The sequence below is a fragment of the Biomphalaria glabrata genome, chromosome 7 (genome assembly GCF_947242115.1).
Source record: "Biomphalaria glabrata chromosome 7, xgBioGlab47.1, whole genome shotgun sequence".
Classification (NCBI taxonomy): Eukaryota; Metazoa; Mollusca; class Gastropoda; family Planorbidae; genus Biomphalaria; species Biomphalaria glabrata.
Window position 1 is genome coordinate 18052616 of NC_074717.1, and position 19045 is coordinate 18071660.

The 19045-nt window shown below is 37.8% G+C and overlaps 2 protein-coding genes across 7 annotated transcripts in view; one reads left to right on the top strand and one right to left on the bottom strand.

Moving 5' to 3' along the window:
* LOC106061631 (calmodulin-A-like) overlaps positions 1-19045 on the top strand; it is a 29190-nt gene that overhangs the window by 8599 nt on the left and 1546 nt on the right. For 2 of the 6 annotated variants that reach the window (XM_056035312.1, XM_056035311.1), the window contains 6 exons: positions 7364-7412; positions 8662-8697; positions 12683-12826; positions 15638-15747; positions 18140-18230; positions 18866-18922. In XM_056035312.1, the coding sequence (XP_055891287.1) occupies positions 7364-7412; positions 8662-8697; positions 12683-12826; positions 15638-15747; positions 18140-18230; positions 18866-18922 (487 nt within the window). Of the gene's footprint in view, positions 1-7301; positions 7413-8661; positions 8698-12682; positions 12827-15637; positions 15748-18139; positions 18231-18865; positions 18923-19045 lie in introns of all 6 variants that reach the window. The other 4 variants (XM_056035315.1, XM_056035314.1, XM_056035310.1 and 1 more) reach the window with 3 other exon arrangements.
* Positions 489-3848, bottom strand: LOC129927249 (uncharacterized). The gene is made up of 2 exons (XM_056035306.1): positions 2534-3848; positions 489-1196 (listed from the first exon to the last, which is right to left on the bottom strand). The coding sequence occupies exons 1-2, from the start codon at positions 3815-3817 to the stop codon at positions 1110-1112; spliced, it is 1371 nt and encodes a 456-aa protein (XP_055891281.1). The 5' UTR covers positions 3818-3848; the 3' UTR covers positions 489-1109.

Sequence of the window (19045 nt, forward strand, 5' to 3'; positions counted from 1 at the left end):
AGCCTCCTGCCTAAACCTCCTGTACTTGCCCAAGCCTCCTGCCTAAACCTCCTGTACTTGCCCAAGCCTCCTGCCCAAGCCTCCTGTACTTGCCCTAACCTCCTGTACTTGCCCAAGCCTACTGTACTTGACCAAGCCCCCTGTACTTGCCCAAGCCTCCTGCCCAAGCCTCCTGCCTAAACCTCCTGTACTTGCCCAAACCTCCTGTACTTGCCATATTCCATTGGTAAATATTCAAAGAGAGTTTTAGAATAGATGTTCTAGCAATAAACCCTTCTGTGTTTACTGAGCAAGTCTATCTCATAATTATTTAAACATTTCTGGAAGGTTTTCCTAAACAGAGGCAAATGTATAAACAGATAGGCTTTCGGCGATGTCTAGAATACATATGCCTTAAAAATCACTCAATTAATAATTCCAATTCATTGAAATCATCCATACAAAAATCAATTTGTGATCATTCCAAAAAACAAAGTTCACTAATGTAATATACTAAGTCAATTCATAACCTTAGAAACAAGGCTTTATTTCAATAAAACACGACTGATACACACAATAACACAGTACAGACTGGTCACGATTCACAGACTACGATAATGCGAACACGATTACAAATACTAGCACGATTACAAGCACGGGTAACACACAAGTTCATTTAACGATCACTCCATTCACCCCTCCTTTATTTCTTTCTGGGTCTTAGGTTATAACCATGCGTATGAAGGGAAGGATCCGGAGGTATCTCTGGCGTAGACTTTTCTCCTTGCAAGTCGTAACTGTCCTGTACGGGACTCGAGTCAATATTGGCCTCTGGCATTGGGTGGCTCACCTGTGAGTCACTGATGACTTCTGGCTGGTTGTACATCATTGGGGTGGGACTCTGTGAATTACTGATAGTTTCAGGCACGTAGCGACTCCCTGGTGAGAGATCCAAAGAGTCACCGACCTCTTGAGGCAGAATACCGTTCTCTGGTTCGAAATAGTCGTTCGTGGAACTTTCCTTTGGCGCCAGGTGCCTAAGCGACACTGTCTCCTCCCGGCCGTTTGGAAATCGTATATGGGCGTACTGTGGGTTGCAGCTAATAAGTTCAACTTCTTGTACCAATGGGTCAAATTTTGAAGATCTTACAGGGGATTTTAGTAATACTTTGCCTGGGTTCTGTAGCCAAGTAGGCAAGGATGTTCCCGTTGGTGATCTTCTGTTGAATTTGAAAATCCGTTCGTGTGGAGTTTCATTAGTAGAAGTACACAGTAATGATCGAATTGAGTGAAGTGCCTGGGGCAACACAGATTCCCACTGTGATAGTTCCAACTTCCCTGAGTCCAATGCTAATAAAATAGCCTGCCACAATGTTTTATTCAGCTTTTCAATTTGCCCATTTCCTTTGGCATTATAGGGCGTTGTCCTGCTAGTGGCTATGCCCTTAGAATGTAGATATTCTGTAGTTTCTGTGGACATAAATGATGTGCCACGATCAGAGTGGATGTAACTGGGTGTTCCAAAGAGGAAAAATAACTGGTCGAAGCACTTTATTACTGTCTTAGATGTCATATCAGGACAGGGAAAAGCGAATGGAAACCGCGAATATTCGTCAATCATTGTTAACAAATACTTGTTGCGAGTAGCTGATGGCAAAGGACCTTTAAAGTCAACACTTATTCTTTCAAACGGCTGTGTGGCCTTGATGAGCGTACCTGCAAATTCCTTATAGAATTGCGGTTTAATTCTATTGCAGGTTCTGCATTGTTGAATGGTCTGTCTGACCTCTTCAACCGAGAAGGGTAAGTTCTTTGACCTGACATAATGTAGAAGTCTAGTGACACCTGGATGACACAGGTAGTCATGGTACGTCTTCAGGCTACTTTGTTTCGTCATGGTTGCACAGTGCCCTCTAGACAAGGTGTCTGCTGCTGTGTTGGCATTCCCAGGTCTATACTGTATATCAAACTTGAAGCTTGCCAGTTCCAATTTCCACCTTTGTATCTTATCGTTTTTAATTTTCTTGTCATGAGTGTCTTTAAATATGTATGAAATAGACCGCTGGTCCGTAATAAGGGTAAAATGATTGCCACACAAATAATGCTTCCATTTGCGTATGGCTTCAATTATTGCAGTGGCTTCTTTCTCTATGGCAGATTGATGCCTTTCAGTAGGTGAAAGAGTTCTAGAGAAGAATGCAATAGGTCTTCCCTCCTGATTTAAAGTGGCAGCTACTGCGATGTCAGAAGCGTCAGTTTCCACAATTAGAGGATGGTCATACTTTATGGTGAAAATTGCTGCTTTCTGCAATTCTTCTTTCAAGTCTTCCAACGCTGTTTTTACTTCTGTAGGTACAGGAAAAATTTGATTTTTCATTATAGGATACATTTTGTCGGAGAAATTTGGTATCCAGTGAGCATAATATGCCAAAAGTCCTACAATCCTTTTCTGAGACTTCAGATCTTTTGGAGGTGGCAAATCTCGCAGAGCTTGAAATCTATCAGGGTCCGGCTTCAAATGCCCTTTGGATATTTCATATCCAAGCAGCTTTACCTTCTTAGTAGCAAATACACTTTTACTTTCGTTGAAAGTTATTCCGTATTCCAGAGCTACCTTCTGAAAATGCAACAGATTTTTGTTATGGGAGTCTACATCTGTACCACATATTGTTACATTGTCGACATAGGCAAACGTGTCAGACAACTTTTCTTTTTCTATAATAGTGTCTATGGTTTTCTGGAAGCAAGCTACACCGTTAGTGACCCCAAAGGGTATTCTGCAAAACTGGTAGAGTTTACCACAAGCTTCGAAGGCTGTGTATTTCTTTTCGCTCTGTTGGATAGGTATTTGGTGATAAGCACTCTCCAGATCCAATGTGCTAAAGATTTCATACCTGGAAATTTTCTCCACCATTTCATCCACTCTAGGCATGGGGTAAGCGTCCAGGTAAGTAAATCTATTTATAGTTTGGCTATAATCAACGACCATTCGCTTTTTGTGCCGCTCATTGGTCGTGACAAGGACTTGAGCTCTCCAAGGTGATTTGGAAGGTTCAATGATACCGTTTCGTATCAATTTCTCAACTTCAGCTTTAATAAATTGTGTGTCTTGGAAGGAGTAACGACGAGATTTAGTAGCAATAGGTCTGCAATCAGGGGATAAATTTGCAAACAATTGTGGTGCCTCTACCTTAACAGCATTGAGCGAGCAGACATGAAATGCAGGTCGACCACCGTTGAATGGAATTATCAGTTCTTTGTGTAATGCGAGGAAATCTAACCCAAGCACTACATCAGTGCAAAGTTCATCTAGTAACGAAAGTTTGAATTGATTGTAAACTTCCCCTTTGTATTTTAGCGATGCAAACGTGTGGCCTCTTGTGACGCTTGACAGTTGAGATGACGCCATAGAAATTTTGTGCTTTGAACGTGTCACTGACCAATCGTACTCTCTTGGTATGTTTGAAGAAATGTAGCTTTCCCCGCTACCTGTATCAATTAGGGCTTTTAGGTTCACGCCATTTACAGAGATGTGTACTGTTGATTTAGTTAAACCAGGTACAGACGAAGTAGCAATTAGTGATGTTAGATGTGTAGAGTCCTTAATGCAGCTACAATATTTACAAGATTGTCTTTTAATCTTGTGGCTAGGAGATGTTTTGACTTTTGTTTTGGTTATAGGAGTGTTGCGAGACCTGCAAACCTTCGAAAAATGTCCATTTTTCCCGCACGAATGACACATGCAGTCTTTGGCAGGGCATTTCGCTCTGAGATGCCGACTACCTCCGCAAAAGAAACATTTAGTATTCACTGTTGCGATTGTTTCTGAGTCCACCATTTCTTCGGTTGAGATTGCCGATGACGAAAGAGATGACTCTACCAATTGCGACGGAGTACTAAACGAACTGGATTCTTTTTGGGCCATGTCGAGAGTCTTAGCAATATCTAAAGCCATTTTCAAGTCAAGGGATCTTTTCTCAAGTAGCCTCTGTCTAATTACACTCGAACGCATGCCGCTAACAAAGGCATCGCGAATGGCGTCCTCTTCATTTTTGTCAGCACTGACAGCTTGGAACTGACAATCTCTGGCCATCACTTTCAGCTTGTGTACAAATTGATCAAGACTTTGATCGACTTCTTGTTTGCAAGTTGCAAGCAAATGTCTGGCCAATGTTTCATTAGGGGCCTTCACAAATAAATTCTCAAGAATAGATTTTGCTTCTGAGTATTTAGAACAGGTAGAAATATACTGATATAAGGATGGAGACACAAAGTTGCATAGCAGGTCAAACTGTTCGCTTTCACTAGCCCCTACCTTCGTTGCGAATCTGTCAAAACAAGAAATCCAATGTTTCCATGTAACTGAAGCATTAGTTGAACTAGGATCAGCATCCAGTCTATTGGGACGCAAAAACTTGTCCATTTAAGAATGGTTTTATTGAAATAAATTGTAATATACTAAGTCAATTCATAACCTTAGAAACAAGGCTTTATTTCAATAAAACACGACTGATACACACAATAACACAGTACAGACTGGTCACGATTCACAGACTACGATAATGCGAACACGATTACAAATACTAGCACGATTACAAGCACGGGTAACACACAAGTTCATTTAACGATCACTCCAACTAACAAAGATAAACTCTACAATACTATGATTATTGCTTTTTTATTTCTCTCCCTTTCTGGCTTCACCTATACGTTATGATCTTCACCTAGCAGATTTACGTTGGTCAATACTTTGACAGGTTCTAGTCTTGTCTATTGACAGTCAGTCGATTTTATTGTTACATTACTTGATTGCACTGCCATTTATTAGTTTTGTAATAGAATAATAGCAATCGAATGGCTTATGTTATATAATCGTTTTATGTTAGAGAATCGCTACTCGCATTTAGTGTGTAGCGCATGCTAACATGATTTCTCAGACGAGTATTGTCAGTTATTGATTTTAATCTTCGAGTGGCCCGGGTGACGTCATTAAACGTAATATTTGATAGATGGCAGTGCCCGTATCGATCCTGTGCCAATGCATGGACATATTAAATTAAACAGCTTCCAGTAGCTTGTTCACTGAACGAGTCTGTTGTCACGTGACAATTCCACTGAATTTAAACAGTCCTTCTCTATGATAGTACGGTGATTTGAATGAGAAATGTGTTATCTTATTAGGAAAATATCTTTTAATTCTGTACATATGAAGGGTGTAATAAATTAGAGGCTGTAACAATGATGACAGATGAGACCTTTAAGAGGCTAGTTGATATGTAACAGTGTTGAGAGATGTGAGGCTTGTTGAAATGTAAGTGTTGAGAGATGTGAGGCTTGTTGATATGTAACAGTGTTGAGAGATGTGAGGCTTGTTGAAATGTAAGTGTTGAGAGATATGAGGCTTGTTGATATGTAACAGTGTTGAGAGATGTGAGGCTTGTTGAAATGTAAGTGTTGAGAGATGTGAGGCTTGTTGAAATGTAAGTGTTTAGAGATTTGAGGATTGTTGAAATGTAAGACCTACTAGTAACGTGGTTTAATCCTATCAGTCCATTTTTATTTTGCCTTGCATCTTGGATGTCTGATGGTTTATGCATTAAGGGCTGGATTGATGGCTGGCATTATTACAAGATGGCACAATATGTTCATTTGTTATTAAGGTGTCTGGCGACATCGTTTCTTACGTCATCCATCGTCAGGAGATTTCATCGTCTGCTGGTCTTTTACATATTAAAGTTTGACGCCGATTGTAACGTAAGACTAAAATTGAAAACTTGCTAATGAAGCTAGTTATTTGTAACTTTTAAAAGGCGCATTATCCATTAAAGTTCTCTCTCTCTTTCTCACTCTCTCTCTATCTCTCTCTCTCTCTTTCTCACTCTCTCTCTATCTCTCTCTCTCTCTTTCTCTCTCTCCTTTTTTCTCTCTCTCTCTCTCTCTTTCTCTCTCTTTCTCTCTCACTCTCTCTCACGTGCAAAAATCAGAGCTACAGAAGTGAACCATCAAGGGAAAAGCTGTAAATTTGATATTAAATTGTAAAAGAAATGACACAATTAAGTTGCTATGGTAACCTCTTGTAAAACGGTTATATATCTAATTGCATGTCATCTTCGAGGCTCGTATACATTGTGGAGTTAGTTGTTAATGATAAGTGTTCACCTGCACTGAAACGTCGATTTAGTCTTCATATGGGAAATAAGTCACGATATTTTTCAGGTCTTTGCACATATCGGTTGTCTTCCCCTGCCTAAACCTCCTGTACTTGCCCAAGCAATGTCTTTAAACGGGCTAAAACGGGTACAGTGTAAATCATTGCACAAAATGAATGGATATTGAAACCAAAAGCAGTTTGTTAGATACATCTTGTTTGTTCTCAAGACAGACGTGAGTCCTTGAATTACAAAGTCGTGTCAGATTGAAGCAGGGACGTTGCTAGGAATTTTCCATCATTTGGGGGCCCGGGGGCTAAACCTCTTTGCGTTTTGCGTAATCTTTAATATAAAATGTAAAAAAAAACACTCATTTGGTTGGGCCCGGGGAATATTCAAATTCTCCCCCCTACTCCCCCACCCTAGCTACGTCACTGGATTGAATGGTAACTGCATAAGTTTGATAAATATAGTGAAGTAAATATCATTAGTGATACAACATTTTACTTCAGGGTTATAGCACGTTACTTGAGGGATATAGCACGTTACTTGAGGGATATAGCACGTTACTTGAGGGATATAGCACGTTACTTGAGGGATATACCACGTTACTTGAGGGATATATCACGTTACTTGAGGGATGTATCACGTTACTTGAGGGATGTATCACGTTACTTGAGGGATGTATCACGTTACTTCAGGGATATACCACGTTACTTGGGGGATATATAACTGGAGTGCTAAGACAATTGACTTAATCAGAAAAACATTTTTTAAAAGGCTATAAATATTTTAAACATTAAATTAACACTCTGTTGGTCAAGATTTAAATATTTTACCATCATTTAGAAGATACAACTGACCGATTTCAAAAACAGAGACAAGAATTTGATTGTTCCCTTGACTGTTGAATCGTTTTTAGAACCATGCTGTAGGCTGTGTTAGACAAGTTTACTAAAACAAGATGTGTTTATTTTGTTTTCAGAACCATGCTGTAAGCTGTGTTAGACAAGTTTACTAAAACAAGATGTGTTTATTTTGTTTTCAGAACCATGCTGTAGGCTGTGTTAGACAAGTTTACTAAAACAAGATGTGTTTATTTTGTTTTCAGAACCATGCTGTAACTGTGTTGGACAAATTTACTAAAACAAGATGTGTTTATTTTGTTTTCAGAACCATGCTGTAACTGTGTTGGACAAGTTTACTAAAACAAGATGTGTTTATTTTGTTTTCAGAACCATGCTGTAACTGTGTTGGACAAGTTTACTGTTTCTCAGATCAGAGGTGAGTCACCTGATGGTGTTTTGTTGTTCTACTGTTTTCAGTACGTGTAAGTTTTTAATGTCTGTCATAGTCTGTAGAACAAAAGTACAGGCATTTGTTATAGAAAAACAATTATTTTCTTCTAATTAAAGTATTTATCATTTTAACTTCCTAAGCCATTAAGGAGTATAAATAGCATTTGATAAACGAATCTATCAAGTGGTCTTTTCTTACGGACAGATGTAATGATAAATGAGCTAGGTGCAGATGAAGCTCGTCGTCCTAATGAGGCAGTAGATCTAGGAGAGAGAACTTCTTTTTCATATCCACGCTACTTTGGGTTGTCAAAGTTTCAGCAGTCAACGTTGAGAAAAAAATCAGGTGTGATGACCCTTACGGGTTGTGACTATCAACTATGGTGTTAATTCTGACAACTTGAACTACATTGGTGTCAAAGAGTACTTATTACAAGGGATTTCTAGGGACCATGACGCACGCGCATATTTTGTACTGCTTCAGCAGGAACATCTGTTCGTCAGGTGCATCCATTATCTCTCGAGACCAAGGGGGCATTAGAATCTAGACCTCCTTAGTAGTCGTGATTTGAGTGATCTACTAACTTTTCAATGTATTTAGCTCATTCTTTCAAGTCCTCATGAGTAGAACAAGAAGTTTAAATAGCTTTAATCAATACATTACAAAGGAAGATACATTTTAAGAGTTTGGCATTAAAAAGTTTCTTATTTTAGAAATGAACTAATATGACCCGTTAACTAATGTTTATTTATTTAAAAAGTAGGCAAAATTGAGAAATCTCTCGAGACTTAGATTCAGTTAAAATAACAGATAAGAAAATACTAAATTCCACACATTCTACAACACATTCTTCCTTCCAAACCCTGGTTACACATTCTTGCTACAGTTGATTTCTTACAACTACAAATGTGGTTGAATTGTTAGGAACTGTTGGTTTCTGTGTGTGCTTCGTACCAAGATGTTACCTAAAATTCTTAACAAGACTTGTCGTACCTAAACTTCTCTTGACAAGTCTTCTCTTATCTACACATCTCTAAGTAAGACTTCTCTACCTAAACTTCTCTTGACAAGACTTCTCTTATTTACACATCTCTAAGCAAAACTTCTCTACCTAAACTTCTCTTGACAAGACTTCTCTAATCGAGTCACCTTAAACTACATCTTCTCAAGTCTGCTGTAGTAGCTCTCTGACAATGATATTTCAACTCTACAGTCTTCTAATTATAATTTTTAGTTAAAGGCAAGAAAGTAAAGGCAACTAACATTCGTGGTAAGTATTCCATTGGTCAGGTAGTCGTGTGTGCATGCAGCAGCAGCAGAGAGAATCACATGATGCCCAGATTGACAGTCGGATCCTAGGGTTGATAAAAGTATACTATCACATTGGTACCGGACGCCTTCAGCTAATTGAACATTTACTAGCAAAAGTAGGGCCTGCTAATTTTAGTGCTAAATATCCATCAGAAGACAAGTCAACGAAAGACAATGTGCCACGAGACTGTCTCGTTGTAGATCTAGGTCACGTGAGCAATGACATCATCAATAAAACAGGTCAAACCTGCTGCATGTACCACGAGCTCTACCAAAATGCTTCTAACATCTACACAGCCTTTTATACCTTTTTGAACACAGGTTTACAATTTTACTAATTCTTTTTTTTCTGTGTAGCTTCTTTGTTTTCTCCAAACAAATCCAAGTCTACAATTCCTGTTTATTTTTAAAAACGTAGGCCTAATTGTGTGTGTGTGTTTGTATAACCTAAAAAGCTTTGGGGGTTGTTACAGGTCAAAGTGACTCCTAACATTGTGAGTGTTACAGGTCAAAGTGACTCGTAACATTGTGAGTGTTACAGGTCAAAGTGACTCCTAACATTGTGAGTGTTGCAGGTCAAAGTGACTCCTAACATTGTGAGTGTTGCAGGTCAAAGTGACTCCTAACATTGTGAGTGTTACAGGTCAAAGTGACTCCTAACATTGTGAGTGTTGCAGGACTGTGGGCATCATTAGGAAATAACGACATATATTACTCGGTGGCCGAGTCTTTAAGCTCTTGGCTTTCGAACCTGGGATCCTGGGTTCAAATCTCGGTAAAGACTGAGATTTTGAATTTCGGGATTTTTAGGGCGCTCCAGAGTCTACCCAGTTCTAATGGTTACCTGACTTTAGTTGGGGAAAGTAAAGGTTGATCTGGGCACATAACACCCTGCTTGTCAACTGTTGAGCCACAAAAACAGATGACCTTAACATCATCTGCCCTATAGATCGCAAGAGGAACTTTACTTTTACATTCATAACCATCATTAGTTGGGCCTGGTTGAATTAGATTCAATCTAGAAGTACGTTGGTCAGTTAGAGTTTCAGTTAGTTTATATCAATCTCCAACGTACATTACAAGACTCTGTTCTTTCTTGTGCTTGTGAAATATTTTTATATTCATGCCAAGAATTTCAATAGAAATGTAATGCAAAAGAAGAGACTACAATAAACCTAGATTAAAAACACATATGATTTGTATTGTTAGTGCTGATAAAGTCATATCTAGAAACATGTTTTTTTCTTTATTATATTAATGTAGATGTTCTTCTTTCTTATGACTATATTGCAACAAATATAGACAACAAACTCGTTTTGAAAGTAAGTCCTTAGTACCTGGGAGACGATGCAAAGTCTTGGTCACTGACACAAATTCAGGGTCACTGACACGAATTCGGGGTCACTGACACGAATTCAGGGTCACTGATACGAATTCAGGGTCACTGATACGAATTCAGGGTCACTGACACGAATTCAGGGTCACTGACACAAATTCAGGGTCACTGACACAAATTCAGGGTCACTGACACGAGGCCTGGTTCAATGAGTTCTTACAGTTTATGTCAATTTTAATACAGTAACATAGTGACTAAGAGCTTGGTCAAATTCTTCTCTGTATAATGTTTGGTCACACGTCCTCTGTCCAGTATTAAGTTGAAATTCTTCTCTGTATAATGTTTGGTCAAACTTCCAGGGTAGGTCGAAAATCTTTTTTTTTTTAATAGAAAAGTGCTAGAATGAAAATTCTGATTTTAATTTAAGGAACAAATTCGTTAGCGCTTCTGTTAATTAACTATTTAACTCTGCATTGTCTGTCACTTAACCACTCATTGGTCTAACGTTTTAAATAGTTCGAACTGTTGAAATTGTACTGTAAACTGTCAATCACCAACTTTGATTGTATAAAAAATCTTTTACAGTTCAACCTCAATGCTTTGTTTCAGCGAGTTATCGGCCAAACCTTCAAGTGCCTTCAGTGTATTATCTCCCCTGCCTTGAGTTTATAATCTCCCCTGTCTTCATTTCCTGCTCCAATATTTTGTATAGCTTGTCTGATATAATTTGTATGCGTTACCTGGCAACAAGGGTACGTTTAAATCATCGATACCTCAACGCTGGCTTACTCAATTCTTTGGGCTGATTCGATTACAGCAAGAAGAGTAGCGTCGGCCTATAAGATCAGGTACGTCCAACATTGGATGGAGATCCGATTTATAGACACAGCAAGAACAAACTTTTCACAATTATTATTCTGACGTTGTTTATTCGATTTTATACACAAATGTCTAAATATAGTTCTGTAAAAAAAAAAGGGGGGGGGCAATATCAGAGCCGTAAAATAACACTTTAAATTATTCCAATTTTAACTGTAATACATAGATGAATTTATCCTTAGGATTCGTACAAGTATCTTTGTAGCGTAGTGTTCTGCACAATCAATCAATCAGTCAATCAATTAATCGGTCAATCTCTTCGTGTTTTCAGAATAAAAGTCTGCAATTGTTCACTGTACATTGAAATAAATAAAGGACTCTCTGTCCAATGTTAGATCAACGTTTTGTTTGATCAATGTATTCATTGTTCCTGCTAGTTTACATGTCGTCATCTACCCAGTAGATCTGGACAGATTCAGCGTAATCATTTTTTTCCATTGTACCCGTAACATAAACTTTATATACACACGCACTCTCTGTCTCTGATGCAGTGGCGACTCAGTTTCTCCAATCCTTCCGTCAAAAAACAGTTTATATGAATCTGTATTAGACTTCTGGTGTACTGGACAATCAGTTATCTCCTCACTTGTAAAAATAATAATGTCCTTTCAGTAGGCTAGTAGCAGGCCTTGAGAGAGGAACAAGTGGCAATCAAAGGATCGTGCATGCAAGAATTTTTATTTCCTTTGACGTCAGACACCCAACTGTCCAGTCATTCATTGAAATATTGGCTTCTACTTTACTTTGAATTGTATTCAACGACTTCGATACCAACTCTGATGTACACTAAGTAATGTCACTGGTATCGTTTTTTTGTTTCCTCTATTTGTGTGCAATGTAATCGTGATTTCAACAGTTTCGCCCATATGAATCCTCACCCAAATATCAATAAATCTAGCGAGGTAGATCAAGAGTAAACACAGAAGGATGTCACTCTTGCTGTAGACTTGCCTGCATTCAAAGTGACACACCTGTGCAGTGATCAGTTCTATGTCAAATATTGTGATACCACTTTTATTGATGTTTCCATTTTAAAGTTATGTTCTTTTTTTTCTCCTTTCAATATATTTTATTCTCTAACTAGGCTTCAAAAAGTCTCATTTTTTTTATACATTATTATGCATGTTTCATTTAATTTCTTCATCATTTCCTTGTTTTTTGACTGGATCTGTGTTGGCTTTCAATATTTTTTTTCTAAATAAGTAGGCGCCTAATTTTTTGTATTTTTGTGTGCACTAGAAGATTATTGGGATGATAGTAAGAGAGCAATAATCTTCCTTGCATAAATAATACATGTAAAGAATTTAACATTGACAGTAGTTTGAAAAAAAATGTCCATCTTTCTATAAATTCTTATTTAATTTTATATTTAGGCTTTTTAGCAGTGTCGACATTAGTAATATCATTACATTTAACCTTGAGATTGAACAATTTTAGCTCTAAATGAAGTCCAACTAGAGAGCATTGACTGTATCAATGACACGTTTTTAAAATCGATTTTATTGGCAGAACGTAGGCCTGAACACATTTATTGGCGACATTTCTAGAGGGATAAAAGACATTTCTAGAGGGATAAAAGACATTTCTTCAATAAATAAAATTGAGCCATTTATAAAAACGTGGCAGACATTAAGTGCCCTCATGGCGAAATACATTCCACCGGCCCTTCTCTTGGCTCCGCCGTCACCAAGATCCCCAAAGAAACGCAAAGATCCACTTCTGTCCCCAGAATTACGACAAGCTTTTCAACTCTTCGACAAAGATGGCGATGGATCTATCTCGACGGAAGAGCTGGGCACTGTCATGCGCAATCTGGGACAGTTTCCGTCAATGGATGAATTGAATCTTATGTTAAGAGAAATTGATATTGATGGTAAGTTAACAATATCTGGAATTAAAATTTCTCTTTCTCCCATCTCTCTCTCACTCCTCTCTCTCTCTCACTTCTCTTTCTCGTTCTTTATTGACAATTCCGAGCTCTGAAATCTTGCCCATACTTCTCTCTATATCTTTCTCACATTTCTCTTTTCCATCATGAGTTCAAATTTCCCCTCTATCCAAATCAGATTAAAGTTCCCCTCTATCCATTATGAGGTCATAGTTATCCCCTGTCCATCATGAGGTCAAAGTTCTCCTCTGTCCATCATGAGGTCAAAGTTCTCCTCTGTCCATCATGAGGTCAAAGTTCTCCTCTGTCCATCATGAGGTCAAAGTTCTCCTCTGTCCATCATGAGGTCATAGTTCTCCCCTGTCCATCATGAGGTCAAAGTTCTCCTCTGTCCATCATAAGGTCAAAGTTCTCCTCTGTCCATCATAAGGTCAAAGTTCTCCTCTGTTCATCATGAGGTCAAAGTTCACCTCTGTCCATCATGAGGTCAAAGTTCTCCTCTGTCCATCATGAGGTCATAGTTCTCCCCTGTCCATCATGAGGTCAAAGTTCTCCTCTGTCCATCATAAGGTCAAAGTTCTCCTCTGTCCATTATAAGGTCAAAGTTCTCTTCTGTCCATCATGAGGTCAAAGTTCTCCTCTGTCCATCATGAGGTCAAAGTTCCCCTCTGTCCATCATGAGGTCAAAGTTCCCCTCTGTCCATCATGAGGTCAAAGTTCCCCTCTGTTTATCATGAGGTCAAAGTTCCCCTCTGTCCATCATAAGGTCAAAGTTCCCCTCTGTCCATCATGAGGTCAAAGTTCCCCTCTGTCCATCATGAGGTCAAAGTTCTCCTTTGTCCATCATGAGGTCCATGTTCTCCTCTGTCCATCATGAGGTCATAGTTCTCCCCTGTCCATCATGAGGTCAAAGTTCTCCTCTGTCCATCATAAGGTCAAAGTTCTCCTCTGTCCATTATAAGGTCAAAGTTCTCCTCTGTCCATCATAAGGTCAAAGTTCCCCTCTGTCCATCATGAGGTCAAAGTTCCCCTCTGTCCATCATAAGGTCAAAGTTCCCCTCTGTCCATCATGAGGTCAAAGTTCCCCTCTGTCCATCATGAGGTCAAAGTTCCCCTATGTCCAACATGAGAAAGTTCCCCTGTGTACATATGTTAGGAGAAATACATTTTCTCTATGTTTATTGTTATTCTCTCTGTCTAGTGTTAGAATAAAATTTCTTTCCAATGCGGGGTAGACAACTCGTACTGTCCAATGCTATAACTTAAATGTTCACTGTACCGGTACATTGAAAGAATTGACTCCATCTCTGTCCATTATTAGATCAACAGTTTGATCAATGTATTTGTTGTTCGTGCTACTTTCAACTCTACAAGTCACAAATAGTTTCGTTCTCGTACTGAGCTCCCTACACAAACAAGTTTCCAGCCGGTGGCTATCAAAGTTATAGAAAACAAAAATAGTTTCGTTCTCGTACTGAGCTCCCTACACAAACAAGTTTCCAGCCGGTGGCTATCAAAGTTATAGAAAACAAAAATAGTTTCGTTCTCGTACTGAGCTCCCTACACAAACAAGTTTCCAGCCGGTGGCTATCAAAGTTATAGAAAACACAAATAGTTTCGTTCTCGTACTGAGCTCCCTACACAAACAAGTTTCCAGCCGGTGGCTATCAAAGTTATAGAAAACACAAATAGTTTCGTTCTCGTACTGAGCTCCCTACACAAACAAGTTTCCAGCCGGTGGCTATCAAAGTTATAGAAAACACAAATAGTTTCGTTCTCGTACTGAGCTCCCTACACAAACAAGTTTCCAGCCGGTGGCTATCAAAGTTATAGAAAACAAAAATAGACAAATTACTTTTTTGTTAAAAAAAAAAGCCAATCTTAAATGTAATTGTGTCAATTATTCTTGAATCAATAATGTAATTAATTTGTAATAGAACTAGACTTACAATAATAAATCTGTGCATTGGAACTATTTTTACCAAGTGATATTATTAAGCGCAACTTCTTGCCTTATCATGCGATCTGGTCCATTCACTTGTGTGCAACTGTTGGGGAGGAGGGGGTATCTGGGAGAAGTTTTTGTGCTGACTTTTAAAAGTAATTTCAAATTTTTAAAAAATAATAATCTTTGTTCGACTTGACTTTGAACCCGAGGGTTGAAGCCTCCACTGAGCCAGAGAGGTGAAGGTATCTCTTGGTAGTTTCACATTAGTAGGCTACGACCTCTACACAAGGCTTATCTCCCCTTAGCTAGCACTGTCTCTATACGAAACGAAACTAAATTAATGATTCACGTTTTGTTTGGGGGCAATGAATAATTGCAAAATTTCAACTTGATCAACGATTGGGAAGTGGAAGAAATAATGAATAGAAAATTGGTACCAGACAGACAGTGAGTTAATATAAGCTTTGTACAAAAATATGTATTTAATGCAGTAAACGAAATATGATTAGCCCTGCAACAAAACCTAGGACACTAAACTATGACGTGAGATAAACAAAAATGCAAAGCCAAGAATATCATTAATTTGAAGTGCATGTCGACTACAACAACATTGGCTCAATGGAAGGTGTTCCAATCTCTACAAAAACATCTACTGTCTCCCTGGTTTAGCCTAGTTAAAATCAAAGGAATATAAAAACATAAACTTCCTTTCAACTTAAAACCTAGTTTCTACTAACTATACAATCATCACGTTTCTGTCAAATACTGTTCAATCGGTGACTATTTAGCCATACTTAACAGATTAACTTTGTTTCAAACCAAACATTCTCTACATCTATACCCAACAGGAGATGGCACTTTCTCGTTTGAAGAATTCGTTCAGGTCATGGCCAATGTGGGCGGGATCAGTGAAAACAGCGAGGAGGATGAGGAAGAAGAACTGAGGCAAGCATTCAGGGTAGGTGCTGGAAAGGTGCATCCAACTTTGGAGCATGAAGGGAGAGAATTGGGTGTGGTGGAAAGTTGTAAACATGTCAATACAATATATAGAGATCCATAAAATGTGCCCATAGAATTACTTGTATTGGTGCTATAAAAACATAGACCTAGTTGTAGCGATATTTAGTCATAAATAAATTGGTTTTAGCTAGTAGACCTAAGGCATAGACATAAATAAATTGGTTTTAGCTAGTAGACCTAAGGCATAGACATAAATAAATTGGTTTTAGCTAGTAGACCTAAGGATTCTGCATCACAACTGACAAACATAAAGAATAAAGAAGTTTTAGGCTAGGTTTTTGTTTGTAGCAATATTCTTGATATCAAAAAATGTTATATTTGAAAGCTTCTTATTAGAACCATGTCTCTCCTGAGATCTTTTAAGACTCTATTTAAATTATTGGAAGTATTTTGACTAGAAAATGTAAGAAGTGTTGAAAATTGTTTCAACAAAATGTATAGGTCAGACATTTGTAGAGCAGTTGACATGTTCTTTGAACTATGTTCTAAATGTCTATAAGGAGGGCTATAGATCCAGCCACATCATCTACAAAGTTGCCTCATCTCGCATTACATTGAAGAAATTGCTGCTTAATAATGGAAATAACTCTAAAGAGATGTGTAGACCGTGAAGATAATATAGAGATCTGTTAGACTTCAGCACCTTGACTTTTGTCCTAGGGCTGCTGTGACAGTTCAAGTAATCAAATCCCTCCACTTTTCTCCATCAAAAGCTGTTCTAAGTAGGATAGCAAGAGTTGTTTTTTTACGTTGTCCAGATTGCTTAAAAATATGTAAAATATAATGTAGGCCTAAAAATACAAAGTGATAATCTAAATAGTTTTTTGTTTTACTTTTGGGTCAATTGAAGAACACAGGGGTTCCATCATACCACATATCCATTGTCTCTCGCCCTTCATAAAACTTTTAAGCTCATAACTTTGATACGTCTGTTCTGTTAGCTCATAACTTAGATATGTCTGTTAACTTGTAACTTAGATAAGTCTTTTAGCTCATAACGTAGATACGTCTCATAGCTCATAAATTAGATGTGTTTGTTAGCTCATTACTTAGATACGTCTAATAGCTCATAAATTAGATATGCCTGTTAGCTCATAACTTAGATAGGTCTAATAACTTTGGGGAATTCCTTCCTATACCTAGATACACATTTCATAAAATCCCTTCCTATACTTATTACCAGAAGATTCAATTGAAGGGCTGCCATTTTGTTGATAGCCACTATTTTTGGCATAGTAGAAAAGCATGATGTGTTTTCAGACTGGGCTAGTTGGCTTTGTAAGTCCCTCTTCCCACTTAACAAAAAAAACTGGTTAGGTCTTTCAAGGTCTCGTGAGTCAGCTTTACTTTCAAGGTCTAGTGTTTACCCACTTTGAGTCAGCTTTACTTTCAAGGTCTAGTGTTTACCCACTGTGAGTCAGCTTTACTTTCAAGGTCTAGTGTTTACCCACTGTGAGTCAGCTTTACTTTCAAGGTCTAGTGTTTACCCACTGTGAGTCAGCTTTACTTTCAAGGTCTAGTGTTTACCCACTGTGAGTCAGCTTTACTTTCAAGGTCTGGTGTTTACCCACTGTGAGTCAGCTTTACTTTCAAGGTCTGGTGTTTACCCACTGTGAGTCAGCTTTACTTTCAAGGTCTGGTGTTTACCCACTGAGTCAGCTTTACTTTCAAAGTCTGGTGTTTACCCACTGTGAGTCAGCTTTACTTTCAAGGTCTAGTGTTTACCCACTGTGAGTCAGCTTTACTTTCAAGGTCTAGTGTTTACCCACTGTGAGTCAGCTTTACTTTCAAGGTCTGGTGTTTACCCACTGTGAGTCAGCTTTACTTTCAAGGCCTAGTGTTTACCCACTGTGAGTCAGCTTTACTTTCAAGGTCTAGTGTTTACCCACTGAGAGTCAGCTTTACTTTCAAGGTCTAGTGTTTACCCACTGAGAGTCAGCTTTACTTTCAAGGTCTAGTGTTTACCCACTGTGAGTCAGCTTTACTTTCAAGGTCTAGTGTTTACTCACTGAAAGTCAGCTTTCCTTTACTTATTAAGTTTGCCAATCCATGGACATTTCTACCAGGGCAGAAAAGTATTACTCCAGGAAAACTTGTATCATTCTCATATTATCTAGAGCCTTCCTGAGTAATTGTGTGCACTAATTATTGTATTATGTATACGTATACACAAGTCTGAGATATACATTCTAATTACAAAACCCAAAATTATACTTTTGAAGAATATAAAATGGTAGGTTGACACTTTTATAGAAATCTTCACCCTTTTTTTCTACCCTTGCTGATTTCTTGCTTATATTGTAATGTTCCTGTAATATTTGTGAATCCAGGTTTTTGATAAGTCTGGCTGTGGTTATATCACACCATCAGATCTTAGAGCTGTTCTTCAATGTATGGGAGAGGAACTAACAGAGGAAGAAAGTAAGTTAGACAACTCTTCTTTTCTTGTGTATTAATTAATTCCAACTCTTGCCATGCTCAATTCAGCCTGCCAACAAATGTTCAAAATATAATTAGAGATAGCAATTACACTCAGCTCAAAGTTTTCAAACACTTTAGTTAGTTAAGAAATTAAGCTTTGGAATTATGAAGCTAGCTTGGGAAAACTTCATGACCTATATAATTTCAAGACATCAATGCAATTTAAAAAGCTTGACATGTAACCTTGAAGTAAATCTTACATTTGATTAATAAGATGTTGAAATTCAATTTATAAATATATTTTTAAGGTATTTCCTGTAATTACATTTATATTTCTGAAGAAATTGAGTGCAGCTTCTTTTCTTTCGTAATGAAACATAAAAACCAAGTCAAAAGTAGACAGGCTAACGTCCACATTATTGTTCATAATTTGTGTTCCAATTTAGACAAAATTATGTTTATGTCAAACTGTTATCAAAAACTTTGACAGCATTATTTAAATTTTAAACAAAAATGTATTTTTTAATCAAATAATTTATCCAATACTGGACTAAATAAATGTACAATTATTATCTCCCTTCTTTTATATAACATTTTAAAAATTCCTTTTTTTTTCTTCAACTGTTTGTGTTTAGTTGATGAAATGATAGCAGAAGTAGATATTGATGGGGATGGCAGGATTGATTTTGAAGGTAAACATTTGAAGTATTTCTATTCTTAACATTACTTGGATTTGGAATTGAATATTTAAAAAATCTGACCTTTCTTTGGATGGATGTGGTATCTAATTTAGATGTATTATTGAATTCAGTAAT